The sequence below is a fragment of the Macaca mulatta genome, chromosome 4 (genome assembly GCF_049350105.2).
Source record: "Macaca mulatta isolate MMU2019108-1 chromosome 4, T2T-MMU8v2.0, whole genome shotgun sequence".
Classification (NCBI taxonomy): Eukaryota; Metazoa; Chordata; class Mammalia; order Primates; family Cercopithecidae; genus Macaca; species Macaca mulatta.
Genome location: NC_133409.1, coordinates 141061366 through 141075748, shown reverse-complemented (window position 1 = coordinate 141075748; position 14383 = coordinate 141061366). Strand labels below are relative to the sequence as shown.

Here is a 14383-nt window from a genome sequence, read left to right as displayed (position 1 = left end):
ATGAATGGTAAGATACTTTTTTTTTTTTTTTGAGACATAGTCTCACTCTGTTGCCCAGGCTAGAGTGCAGTGGTGCAATCTCGGCTCACTGCAACTTCTGCCTCCTGGGTTCAAGCGATTCTCCTGCCTCAGAATCCCTCAACTGGGATTACAGGCACACACCACCACGCCCACTAATTTTTATATTTTTAGTATAGATGGGGTTTCACCATGTTGGCCAGACTGGACTCTCGAACTTCTGACCTCAAGTGATCCGCCCACCTTGGCCTCCCAAAGTGCTAGGATTACAGGCATGAACCACAGCACCCAGCCAAGAGCCCTTAATCCTGTCTTTTGAGGAAGACAAATAATTTTGATGGCTTAGGAGATAATAGTGTTAACATGATTGCTACTTTTCATGTTCTCTCTGAACCACTGAAAATTGTTTATAGATTTAATATGAGACTATGCGTCATTGCATATCTTTCTCCACCTGCATATCTTGTTACCTGTCACATGAAATTTTCATGTCAGTGAGTAAATCTACTTATTTTGTTATGTATGAATTACTCCTTGCCACCTTTGGGCTTTTGCCTCACCTAGAACAGTATATGCCCTCTTTTAAAATAATTCATTTATCTAATACTCTTTCGTCCCTACAGAGGTAAGACTGCTTCTCCCATTACCTCTCTCTACGCCAAACACCTCTGTTCATGTCTGTGCTGTAGCCCTCTTGAAGCACTTAGTTTTGCATGACCATACAAGGCATCTCAAAGCCTTTACCTTTTCCCACCAGATAGTACCATTCCCCCACTTTATCGGTTTTTTCAACTTTCAAGGTCCAACCAAATGTCCTCTCCTTTATGAATACTGTATCTACTCTTCAGTGTGAATTAGTGCATCTGTTCTGTTTGCTCTGCTAATGTGCTATATCAGTCTCTAATATGGAGCATTTGTCTTGGTAATATATAAGTATCTCTTTACCTCCCTCAAACCTACCACCCTCCTTCCCAAACTTAACTTCTCTAGGGCAGGATATTTTAAACATCCAGCCAAATACTCAGTACTTTGCACACTTCTCAGTGCTTAGTGAATGACATGAATGTATGTATGCATGAATGAATTTTTAAAATATTACTTATTAGAAAAATTTTGTTCCAAATGTAAATTTACTTCAGAAAGCCTTCTGTCTGCAGTCCTGACATTCTGATTATTCCTTAACTATGACATTCTAGCATTATTTGATCCATTAACCCTGTATTGATATCTCTTGATCTACTTTCATTTTTCAGTTTTATCTGAGGCAACATGGTATAGTAAAAATAATATCAGTCTAAGAGGCAAGAGGCCTGGATTCTCATTCTGACTTTACTGTTGGCTTTTGCTATATAACTCTGGGAAAGTTAACCCCTTCAATTTTTTTTTCTCAAATGGTATTTAAATATTTGCCTTACCACAGATGTAAATTTTTTTTTTTTTTTTTTTTTTTTTTTTTTTTTTTTTAGATGGAGTCTCGCTCTGTCACCCAGGCTGGAGTGCAGTGGCATGATCTCCACTCACTGCAAGCTCCGCCTCCTGGGTTCATGCCATCCTCCTGCGTAGCTGGGACTACAGGCATCTGCCACCACGCCTGGCTAATTTTTTGTATTTTTAGTAGAGATGGGGTTTCACAGTGTTAGCCAGGATGGTCTCGATCTCCTGACCTTGTGATCCACCTGCCTCGGCCTCCCAAAGTCCTGGGATTACAGGCATGAGCCACTGCGCCTGGCCCAGATGTAAAATTTTTTTAAATTTTTTACTGGCCAGGTGTGGTGGCTCACACCTGTAATCCCAGTGCTTTGGGAGACCAAGACGGGTGTATTGCCTGAGCCCAGTAGTTTGAGACCAGCCTGGACAACTAATGAAACCCCATCTCTCCCAAAAATTAAAAAAAAATTTAGTTGGATGTGGAGGTGTGTGCCTGTAGTTTCAGCTACTTGGGACGCTGAGGTGGGAGGATCACTTGAGCCCAGGAAACGGAGGTTGCAGTGAACTGAGATTGCACCAGTGCGCTCCAGCCTGGGTGATAGAGCAAGACCCTGTCAAAAAAAGAAAAAATATTTTACTAATTATAACCCCCAACTAAAACTAAAACTCCTGAATTAGGGGAACCATTCTGTTTCTTTTGGTTCTCTCCGTAATATTCAGTACTTTGTACCCCTCATGTTATATAGACTAACAGCAACCTCTGGCATTTTCCATTCTAAGCTCTAAGCTCTAAAACTAGACTTCTGGATCTAGGGAGCGGCAGATCTAGTGCCTGACTTGGAGGCTTCTGACTGTATGTTTATCCATTATTGCTTTTCTGATCCCTAGACTTGTTTCCATCAGTATCACCAATGGACCAGTATTCTGTGGCGTGGTTGGAGCAGTAGCAAGACACGAATATACAGGTAGAATAGGACATTGGACTGTTATCTTTGTGAGTTAAGGGAGGAAGGTGGAAGACATGGTCCAAAAATTCTCCACCTGTCTTTCTGACACAGTTATTGGTCCAAAAGTGAGTCTTGCGGCCAGAATGATAACTGCTTATCCAGGTTTGGTGTCCTGTGATGAGATAACATATCTAAGATCCATGCTACCTGCTTACAACTTCAAGAAACTACCAGAGAAAATGATGAAAAACATCTCCAACCCAGGGAAGATATATGAATATCTTGGCCACAGAAGATGTATGTGAGTATCATTGTGTGATAGGTTCATTCTCATCTCTTACAGAACAGTAAGTTTTTGATTACATGAAATTGGAAAAAAAAGATACTGCTAGTACTAGCATGCTAAAATAAGACACACAAAAGGAGGGTTTAGTGTCTGGGAGATTTAGCTTTTATGTTTAGCTCTTAGCTAGTTCTTCAGTGAATATCCTGTTCTCCAACAGGAAGAGAATAGCAATAGGTCACTAATCCAGATCTTTGTTCTTTTTTTCTTTGTGTACTTCACCATTCATTTACTTCCCTGAGCCTGGAACAATCAATAATATTCCCTCTTTACTCCCTCTCCCCCCAGATTTTTAGTTTTTAAAAACCTTTTTATTCAGAACTCTGTACTTTCTTAATTATCTGAAAGTATTTGTTTATGAAGATAGTTGTTCCTAATCTATTTTTAACAGATACATTTCACTTTGTTCTTTTTCCCAGAATGTTTGGAAAAAGACATTTGGCAAGAAAGAGAAACAAAAATCGCCCTTTGTTAGGTATGTTTTCTTTTGTAACTTAAATCATATTTGTTTCAGCTATAGACAGCTAAATGTGATTTAAAAAAACAAAACAGTGTAAGACTAAATGCTTTTAAGCTTTATTAAAAAATAGAGAGCAACTTTCTTAGTGAAATTATATTCATTTTGAAGAGGATTTACTATTTCTTTTCCATGTCAAGTATTCAAATTTCAGGTGAAGTCCTATAACTGCCTGAGAAACACCAACATTTAGTAATATTTAATCTTTGTAAGTTAGAGTTTAGTTATTAAGATCAGACAGCTTATTGTGGATCATCTTTAGAGAAAAATTCATAATCCTTAGAATAATGAAAATAGCACCAAGACTGTTGTCACCCACACTGTATATCCCCTATCTTTATATTTAGTCTATACTTATTAGTCCATTATTTTTACATAGTAGTGACAGATTTTGAAGACTAAATTGTTACTAAGAAAATTTTTACAAAAAATTAAGAAACACCTGTGTCTACAAGGTGCCTAATTTTTCTGAATGTTACTACTTAGGCTCTGGAATAAGCCCTCAAGACCAGCATATATTAACTCAGAATTGATTTTCTGGAAGGAGATATGAAGCCCCATCAATGAATGAGATTCTTCCAGGAATTCTGGAGAAAAAAAGCCATTCTGAGAGTTAGCTTTGCAAATTGATTCAAATCAATAGAGTATCTACCAAAAAGCCTGCAACAATCAATAATGTTGATTATTGATATCCAGGAGTGTTAGGTGCTCCCTGTCTCTCTACAGACCGGGAGAAAGAATTGGAAGCCTTCCAAATGGCACAGCAGAGGTGTTTGCACCAGAAGAAGGGACAAGCAGTTCTGTATGAAGGTGGAAAAGGCTATGGAAAAAGCCAGCTGTTGGCTGAAATAAACTTCCTGACACAGAAGGAAGGGCATAGGTAAAGACTCCTGTTTTCTTAGTCAGAACCTACTTCTCTTGAGGCCTCTTTCCCTTGTTAGCGAGACTCTTATGTCATTAGATTCAGCATTCTTGGACTGGTGAAGTGAGTAACCTACGTGTCATACAGGGGACTCTTGATGACCATAGTAATATTCACCAGGGTATTGCCATTGATGCTGAAGGAAGCAGATTCCAAGCAGTGCTTCTATGCCATCCAGACCCTCATGGCCATCTTCTTTGAAATTGATACATGCCCAGCCTATTACCGGCAAGAGTGCCTACAAAGACACCTTCGTGGGATAGTGGAAGAACAACTTCACTGCCTTTTTAATGACCTCTTATTTGTGAAGGTAATGAAGGCAGTGGCTTTCTGAATTGGGTTACTGTTATATTTTGTGGAAAGTCAGACCTAGGATTGTTTTCTAATCTAGTAACCTGAGGATATACATATTTTATATATATGGTAGAGCCAAGATTTGGAATTCCTTTGACACCAAAACTCAGGCTTTCTCCTTTTGAAGAGAGTGAATTCTAGTATTGAACCTGACACTTGGTAGTTGTATGTCCTAGAGCAAATCACTTAGCCTCTCTGAGTCATAGCTTTTTCATCTGTGAAATAACAATTATAGTACTGTATGTTTTTATGTGAATTTTAAAGGAGATGGTATCTAAGAGATTGCATTGTATATTTTAAAGTGCTAAATACATTAAGGTGGCCCTCACCAGTGGCATATCCCCAGGAATTATATCCATGTGTTCTTGAGTTGGTTACAATTTCTTTATTTTTTAACCCTACCTTCCTGTTCCCTTACCACAGAATATATCATTTGAAACCAGCATCTGGATCTCAAAAGCTTTCAGAGGTCTAGGATTTATGGGGTATCCAGTAGTGAACAAGCTAAAAATTCACTGGTCCACAATTTGTTTTATTTATCCTCTATCACTTCTCCTAATCTACCCACCCTGCAGAGTATTTTGGAATGGAACCCTAAGATCTGTCTAATCCCTCAACATACCGCTCTCTTAAGACAGGCCTTGCTTGGGTCTCTAAACCCTTGCCTACATAGATTAGCAGTCATCTCACTTTGGCTCTCAGGTTCCTGGTAGTTCATGTGCCTCAGCCTAGCACAGGAAACAATGTTACGTGATGTCTGTTGCATCTTATTCTGACAAGTCTCATGTACAGATTTCATCCTGGTATACTTGGAATAACTGGGATACTGGAGCTGCCCAAAATGGCATTGCTAAGTTCAACCTGTCATTTACTCCTTAGTCATAACCCTTTAAGGGTTTTACTAGAGTCTGGTATGGAAAGGAGATAGATATCTGTCTCTAACCCTTCATGAACTTTCTGTCTCATCCTTTGAACTATATATTAATGTTGGATTGGCCCTTGTAACTCTGTGCTCAAACTTGCAGAAACCCATTCTCAGTCAAAATAGAATTGTCTTGTGTTCCCTTTGGAGAACCTGCATGTTTTTATTGGATTTTCATTTTAAATGCTAACATGTAATAATTTTCCTGGTCAGTTTCCTTTGTCCTTCAAAGTTTCGCACATGGATGACGTGGCCAGACAAAAGAAGGTTAAAGCATGTTTTATTAAAGTACTTCAGGAGGTGGGTACTTTCACTACATGTCACTAACTCTTAATATGTGGAGATAGTTTATGTTTAATCTGTCCACATCACACTTTGATTCAGGCATTTCTTGGCCTGCCTATTTGCCAATATCTTCATTGTTATTTTCTACTTTTAAGCTTAGATTCATCCTACAACACAGCATGGCATACAAGAAAAGATCTTTGCTCTTCCAGATCCTGTTTCTAAATAAAATTTTAGTAGTTTAATTTAAAATAGTAGTTTCTAAATGCAATTATATAGCTATTTTATCTAGTATTTGTTAAAAATGCAGATACTCATGTTCTAACCTAGGATTATGGAATCAAAAATCTGTATGAGTAGAAACTGATATAACCATTCTGGAAAGCAATCTAAAAGCAACTAGTCAAATTTTAATAACATGTATCCTCTAGACCCAGCAATTCTACTCCTGGGTATATATCTCAACAAGTATGTTCTTAACAGTGTGGAGGCCAGGGAGGTATCGGCATGAATGCATGCATGAACATGATGGAATAAAATGCAGAATTTAGAAACAGGAGAATATATAAAAACATAGTGATATGAAATGATCTTAAAAACACAGTCCTGGTTAGAAAGAGAGAGAGAAATAATGAGATCTGTAATACAGTTGCATTTACATTAAAAACAATTACTTGACAAAACAACAATGCATGTTTTATAAGAACACCATAGAAACAAAGAACTATGCAATGAACACATTAGAATGGTCACTTGAGGTAGCGGAGAGTGGAGTGGGAGTTCCAAATGTGATTAAAAGTAAATAGATCTTTAAAGTCTCTTTGAGTGGGGCCTGGTGATTGGGAGTGCTGGCAAGCACTCCCAGGTGATTCCAGTGCATAGCCTGATTTGGAAATTGCTGTTTTAAGGTATTATGAGTTCCCACACAAATGAAGCTTTTGCCAGAATGAAATATTTGAAAGCTTCAAGTTTGATTTGGAGAATATTTTGATGCGTATTTCATGTTTCAGGTAGAATATTTTCTTGTCCACAGAAACCCAGTACTTTTTTTAGGAACTAGATTTTATATTTATAAAGGAAAATATTACCTGGATTTAGAATATATTTTACTCCGAAAACTCTAGCCTGTGTTAACATTTTATTTAAATTATTGATGGGAAATTTATGGTAGATTTGAAAACCAGGTGACTTCATTTCTAATCAGAGGTTATTGTTTCTTTGCTGTTCTTTCCAGGCAGCGAGGGAAACACCACTGATTTTCCTCATTGATGAGGCCCAGTATATGGATGCAGCTTCCTGGGAGTTTTTGGAAACATTGCTCTCCAGTATGCCCATCATCATGGTGATGACGTTGACCCCTATCTTCACCCTGTGTGGCTGGGCCCAGCATTTCCTGCAGAGCCCTCAAGCTATCCTTATGCCTATTACGAAGTTGGCAACAACCTCGCTGTTGAGAATGGCATGTTGGGAGCTAGGGGTGGTGAGCATCCCCCAAGAGCTGCAGATGTGAGTGGCTAGGACTAACTGAGCACTTCATTAAGGGAGGAACCAGTGCCATAATATAAATGAGAAGGCACAGGTCTTACTGGAGTTGGGGGAGAGAATAGCATTAGTAACCATGATGAGGCCCCAAGACTAGATTTAAGGGAGACAGTCTTCTTGTAATCAAGTAAGGGGCTGCCTCCCTGGGCTATCCACCCAGGTTTTCACAAGACAATTAGGACTTGGGTGGCTTGCTTTATGTGTCAGTTATATGTGATAAGGCCCCTTTCTGCCGGACCCTTTAGCAAGGGAATGTTAGTTCCTTTCAACATCAATTAAAGAAAAATAGTTGAGAAAGAAAAGTTATTGCCGAAATGCATTTCAAGGCCAATCAGAAATTACTTTTTTCTATTTCTGTGCCTCTGTCCCCCTCTGTTAGTGTACGTCATGAAGAGCTGACTTTAACAAAAGAAGATTCCTCAGAGTGAAGTACCGTTACGTTTGGCTCCCCTAAAGTGGTCATCTCTAATGTGCAATCCCTTACTTACCTCCCTGCAGCTACCTTCACAGGTGCTTTGGAAATCCCCTTTATTGCGAGGTCCTATGCCAGGACCTTCTCTCTAAGGACATGTTGCTCTTTCATGACCTACAAAAGGAGGAAGAGGAAAACAGCAAGTGGGAAACCCTCTCAGGTAAGCTTAGCTTCCCAGAGTTCTACGCTGGTCCAGCTGCTGAAGTTCATTCTCCAGCATGACATCACTTGGCCTTTACGAGGTACATACCTTTTCCTTGCTAACATTGTGGGCCACACTAGGCCTTCCCACATAAGCACACTGTACAAATCTTATACAATTAGGGTGAAAATACTCAAGACTTGCTTTGGATAACTTAATCCAATCAATCTACAATAGTTCATTTTATAAGCAGCCCAAGAGGTGGGACTAGGAAATTAGGATTTATAAACATGAAAGTCCAGAAAAAAGAATTGTACACTATTGATGAGAAGGCTGACTTGAGGATTTGGATGGGGGATGGGAGAAGGGAGGAAATTAGGAGAGGAATAAAGGGTAGAAGTATGTATAAAAGCAGAAAGGCATCCCAGAGCTGTGATGTAATAGAAGCAAGAGCTGTTATAAGGTGAACAGGAATAGTGATTAGTTGTAAGATACTGATTGGTACAGAGAATGTTGTTAGTTTATAAGAGAAAATTAGAGAACAGGCAGACAGGTGGGGTAAAACACTTTAAACCATGGTACACTCCAGTCATCTTCATCCTTTAGATTTTTTTTTTTGACTAAATTATTATATTTTTGTGCCTTTGGAACTACAGTCACTGAGAATGGTGCTTTCCTCAGTCATAGCCTGTTTTCTTTATAGCCAATGCCATGAAATCCATAATGTATAGTATGTTTCCTGCCAACTCTGAAGAAGGCCAGGAACTTTATGTCTGCACAGTCAAGGATGATGTGAACTTGGATACAGTACTTCTCCCACCCTTTCTGAAAGGTAAGTCCCTTGAAGACCTCAAGTAAACCAATTACAGATATCATTGCAATTAGTAATTTGGTGAGTAGTTGAGTGTAGGTCTCTCATTATCATTCTGGCTTCATTTCTTCTAAAAAAGAAATCTACCTTCTAGAAATAAGTTCTGGCATTGCCTGAAGAGCTCTTTGAAGACTTGTAAGGCTACTTGAGTAAAGTTTTACTTAAATGAGCTTATTGTTCTCTTTGGGGCTAACTGATGACCCAGAAAAGTTTTCCAATTACTTAATACAAAATAGGTCCAGAGTTTCCCTTTGTGCATATTCTTCTTCCAGAGTAGACAGTAAGCAAAGGAGATGATGTTGCTAAGATTTAAGAAAATCTATGGTGTTAGTGAAGATACAGTGTTACGCACATAGCAAGAGTTTAATAAAAAGGAAGAGTGCAAAGTAGAATGACTGATGCCATAAAGAATAACGAAGCTATCAGAATTGGGTAGGCATAGTTGGAGAGGGGATGTTCTTAGAAATGAATTTTTCTTATTTTAATATTTTATTCAAGTGTTTGGTGGGCAAGGTACTAATACTAAGCCCTCTTGAGGAATATTGTGATGAACAAGCATACCTTCAAGTACAGTGTGGTCTTGTTGAGAAAATAAGACACACACATGAAACAGCAGTTCAGGACACCATGGTAGTTAAGGGCCAGGGCTCTAGAGTCAGAAAACCCTGGGCACCATGGACTCCTGCACTTACTGGCTATGGAACTTTGAATAAGTTAGTCAACTTCTCATCAGTCAAATGAGGACAATAATAGTCCCTGCCTCATGGGGCTAGTTGAGGATTAAATTAAATAAATTATGGCACATAATAAATATTCCATGAGTGTTAGCTATTATATTATAAGCTCTTTACTCTGGAGGTTTCAGGTTCAACTAGACAGTTTACACTGATACAGCTGTGATAGACCATGCTTAGCAATGGCTTTTCTTACTCAGAAGGAAATACAGGATGCTAACAGGACAGCAGCAGGTACTCTTCTTCAGTGAGAGTTTTCACAGGAGTTTACATAGCACTCCAGGGGCTATTCTCTGGAGCCTCAAGTAATAGCTCAGCTGTGGGGAATGAAACTATGACTCATGGGTGCTTAGAGGCCTCATGGACCCACTAAAGGCCGTATCTCTTATAATGGCCCAAACAGGCATCGCTTTCAGGCTCTGCAAGAGGCATGACCTTTTACAAGAATGATTATACCCAAGGAAGCCCAAATCTGTGGCTTACCACCAGTTCATTCAGTTTTACCAGTCCAAATTCAATTTCCCAAGCAGAGGTTATTCTTAGCATAAGCAAAGAAGTTTGGCTAAGTAGAGTAGGGAGGATTGAGGTGGGGGCAGTAGACATGGGTAGATGAAAAGCACATCTTTGTTTTTAAAAAAACTGTACAGACTTTCAACATGATATATTCTAGATTTGTAGAAATCTTGTTCACTGCTGCTTGACTGATTGACTGATTGATTTTGGCAGAAATAGCAGTAAGCCAACTGGATCAACTGAGCCCAGAGGAACAGTTGCTGGTCAAGTGTGCTGCAATCATTGGGCACTCCTTCCATATAGATTTGCTGCAGCACCTCCTGCCTGGCTGGGATAAAAATAAGCTACTTCAGGTGTTGAGAGCTCTTGTGGATATACATGTGCTCTGCTGGCCCGACAAGAGCCAAGAGCTTCCTGCTGAACCCATATTAGTGCCTTCCTCTATCGACATAATTGATGAAACCAAAGAGAAGAAAACAAAGTTAGGTAAGAAAGGGCTGTTCCCTTTTACTCAGGTCTGAACAAAGAGTCCCTGTGGGGGTATCTGTGTTCAGAAAGACCATCAATATCATATATCAAGGGGTTCTCTCATTCGTTTGTTTAAAGATGGAGTTTTGTTATGTTGCCCAGGCTGTAACTCCTGAGCTCAATGGGTGCATACCACCACACCCAGTTTGAGGGTCTCTCTCTCAAAGCCTATGGCTAAGAAACAGAAAGAAAATTATCATTTAAACCATGAAGGAGACATGGATGTAGTGAAAAAATATCCTGTATTTTTCAGACTTGTCTTCATTTCAGGAATTCTAGCTCCTTTTTAACCCAGGTGTTAGTATTTGTGTTTTGATTTTTGGTTCAGAAAATATTGACATAATCTTTTATTGGCTTCTAGGTACAAAGAATGAGATAAAAGAATAAACCATCCCTAATTTTAGAAACTCACAAGGAAGACAAACACATGTGGAATTGAAACAGACATGAACAAAGCAAGATATAAATAGTTTGCAATCTCAAATTCTCCATATGAAAGAATAAGATTGTAACATGGACTACCCAAAGCACATATAATTCACAAATACTTTCCCTTTGACTTTGAAATATGTTTGGGCCCTATATTTGAACAGAGCATTTCCTATGATTTGACATTTATAATAATTTGAAGTAAAATCTCAATTTAGGAGAAACAATTAAGAAATCAGTGGTATAGAAGTACAGGATTTTTTTGTACTACTGATCATTTCTTCTCTGTTGTACTTTATACAAGATATGGTCAGTATCACTCTCAGAATGGTACAAAATTTTTTATACAAAGGAGGCAGTAATATTAGCCTAGGGTTGTAAATAGAATTTTCTTACACACTAGCAGCCATGTGCTTGAGAGTTTGCCATATTGAAGCACAAAGGATTATAAGGGAAAATCTCACTTAGATTTTCCTAAATTTCAGATGGTGGTTCAGCCTCTCTTCTCAGGCTAAAAGAAGAATTATCCCTACCTCAAACTGAGGTGTTGGAATTTGGAGTGCCTCTACTACGGGCAGCTGCTTGGGAGCTCTGGCCCAAGGAACAACAGATAGCTTTACACCTCGAATGTGCCTGCTTTCTCCAAGTTTTGGCCTGCCGCTGTGGGAGCTGCCATGGAGGAGACTTTGTCCCCTTTCACCGTTTTGCAGTTTGTTCTACTAAGAATTCCAAGGGGACCTCTCGATTCTGTCCTTACAGAGATACTGGCTCAGTGCTAACACAAGTGATCACAGAAAAATTACAGCTGCCTTCTCCCCAAGGTAAACCCAGGAGACAGAAAGAGGATATATGGGTATTCATGTACTTGGAATTCTTCATCAAAAAGTTGAAATCAGATTAAAGGAGAAAAGTAGGTAGAAAGAACCACTTATTTATTCTTTAAGTACTAGAGATTTTAAAAAATGTAATCTCAGAGTTAAAGACTACCTTAGAGATCATATTTGTTCTGATTGGCAATCTTGGGCAAGTTACTTAACCTCAATCAATTGGGGACAGTAACAATACCAACTTCACGGGCCGGGTGCGGTGGCTTACACCTGTAATCCCAGCATTTTGAGAGGCTGAAGCGGGCGGATCACTTGAGGTCAGGAGATCAAGACCAGCCTGGCCAACATGGTGAAACCCCCTCTCTACTACAAATACAAAAATTAGCCAGGTATGGTGGTGGGCGCCTCTAATCCCAGATACTCGCGGGGCTGAGGCAGGAGAATCGCTTGAACCCGGGAGCCAGAGGTTGCAGTGAGCCGAGATTATGCCACTGCACTCCAGCCTGGGCAACAGAGTAAGACTCTGTCTCAAAATAAATAAATAAATTAATTAATAATAATATCAACTTTACTGGGACATTGTGGGGATTAAATTAGTTAAAATATGTAGTGTGCTCTGAACAGTGCCAGACATATGGTGATTGCTCAATACCCTTTAGCTATTGTTTTGATTATTACTATTATTTTTCAGCTCAGTACACACATATTGAGTCCTTATGTGTGTCAGATTCTATTCACACCAAGGAATATGGTGTGAATAAGCCTTGCTCTTTGCACTTCTGAAGCTATCTGTTTTGGGGGTTACTACACACATATAGATAGAGAATTCTAGTATGGCATGGTAAAAGCAATGAAAATGAGACGGGGCCATTAACTCAGCTGGGGAAATATGTCAGTGAAGATTCTCCTTTGAAGTAGATAATGTCAGAATTGCGTCTTGAGGGATAAGTAGGAGTTAGCTACCTGAAGAAGGTTTTATTGGTTAATAGATACTCACCATAGCCTGTTAAACATATGAGGTCATTCCTCTTTGTTTAGCCTTTTCAGTTAGCTTACCTTACAGAACAACTCATCGTCTCCAGCTGTCAGAAAGTTTCTTATTTCATCAGGATGTAAGCTGCCTCCTTGTAGCTTCATCCATTTTTCATAGTTATACCCTCTTCCATACTTGAAGATAGCTATCAAGACCCAACCAAATCCTCTTTCCCTACTTTGATAAAAGGGAGTTGGTTTGGTATTGGGGCTGGGGTGATGGTATGTGGAAAATGGTAGATAGTTGTCGGCAAAAGGCTAAAATGAGGGATTTGGTGTATGATACAATTCTTCTAGGTATAACATCATGACTGTGAAGGTGGACCAATGACTTGGAGCAATTAGTCATTGGTTGATGAGCTCTATGTCCATTTGTACCTGTTGTGCTTTCCAAAGTCTGGTATTGTGAAGAAACTGTGCTATTGTTCATATTTCCTGTGTGACTTTTTTGCTTTTAAGAGGTCAGTTTTGGCCCGGCCTGTTGGCTCACACCTGTAATCCCAGCACTTTGGGAGGCCAAGGTGGCAGATCACAAGGTCAGGAGATCGAGACCATCCTGGCTAACACAGTGAAATCCTGTCTCTACTAAAAATACAAAAAAGTAGCCAGGCCTGGTGGCGGGCACCTATAGTCCCAGCTACTCAGGAGGCTGAGGCAGGAGAATGACGTGGACCTGGGAGGCAGAGTTTGCAGTGAGCTGAGATCCAGCCACTGCACTCCAGCCTGGGCAACAGAGCAAGACTCTGTCTCAAAAAATAAATAAATAAATAAATAAAAAGGTCAGTTTTTTTTTTTTTTTGCTTTGGATTAGACAGCCTGGTCCATCCATAGGAAAAAGGCTCAAGACCTTCTCAGCCCAGCAGAACCCTGAGGAGGCTTCCCAGACCCGAGGCCTTTGTGCATTGCCATTGCAGACCTGGCATTGCCTGACTCCAGAGGGGACTATTACAGAGGCTATGATATGAGGGTGCCTCTTGGAGTTGTGTACTGCAGTAGAGCTGCCAATATCCTCAGTTATCTTAGCTGTGATTTAACATTATCATCAGCAAGCCAGTCCTTTTACTTAACCCAAGTTCTCCCTAAAACAGTCCTCTTAGACTCCTTATCAGTCCCACCATCCATGCTGTGAGTTGCAATGGGTAACATCTCAACATCATTCCTAATATTTGCTGTTATCTGTTAGAAGGCAGCTTCAGAAGAAGAATCAAATCTGTAGGATAAAGGCTATTTAAGCCTGCTACATAAAGCTGGAAAGCTCTCTTGGTCACTGACTAGGGAACTGTGGTATCTTATACTATCACAATTTTCTTCACTTGGTTTTAGCCTTTACAGTTCACTCTGATCTGGTCATGACCCTGATCCATATGTATTCAGGGATTTCCACTACTAGAAATAGCCAGCAAACCAGGATGGACACATTCTTTATTTTTCCTTCATCTTGAAAATACTGAGTGCCTCCTTCAAAATCAGAACTAGTTTGAAGGTTTGGGAATGATGAGAGTTACTATTTGATCACAAGTAGTTGTGAAGGAATTTACAAACTACCATCCTAATTTT

General features: G+C 39.6%; 1 protein-coding gene across 20 annotated transcripts in view; it reads left to right on the top strand.

The window, feature by feature from the left end:
* Nucleotides 1–14383, top strand: part of LOC719662 (adenylate cyclase type 10) — a 42206-nt gene that overhangs the window by 17261 nt on the left and 10562 nt on the right. For all 20 annotated transcript variants that reach the window (XR_013416413.1, XR_013416411.1, XR_013416406.1 and 17 more), the window contains 11 exons: nt 2335–2411; nt 2505–2694; nt 3156–3211; nt 3980–4133; nt 4296–4485; nt 5665–5751; nt 6971–7242; nt 7777–7910; nt 8596–8724; nt 10224–10496; nt 11453–11788. Coding sequence is in view for 11 of the 20 variants with exons in the window: in XM_077999996.1 (XP_077856122.1) it covers nt 2335–2411; nt 2505–2694; nt 3156–3211; nt 3980–4133; nt 4296–4485; nt 5665–5751; nt 6971–7242; nt 7777–7910; nt 8596–8724; nt 10224–10496; nt 11453–11788 (1898 nt within the window). In the remaining 9 variants the exon portion in view is untranslated. The remainder of the gene's footprint in view (nt 1–2334; nt 2412–2504; nt 2695–3155; nt 3212–3979; nt 4134–4295; nt 4486–5664; nt 5752–6970; nt 7243–7776; nt 7911–8595; nt 8725–10223; nt 10497–11452; nt 11789–14383) is intronic.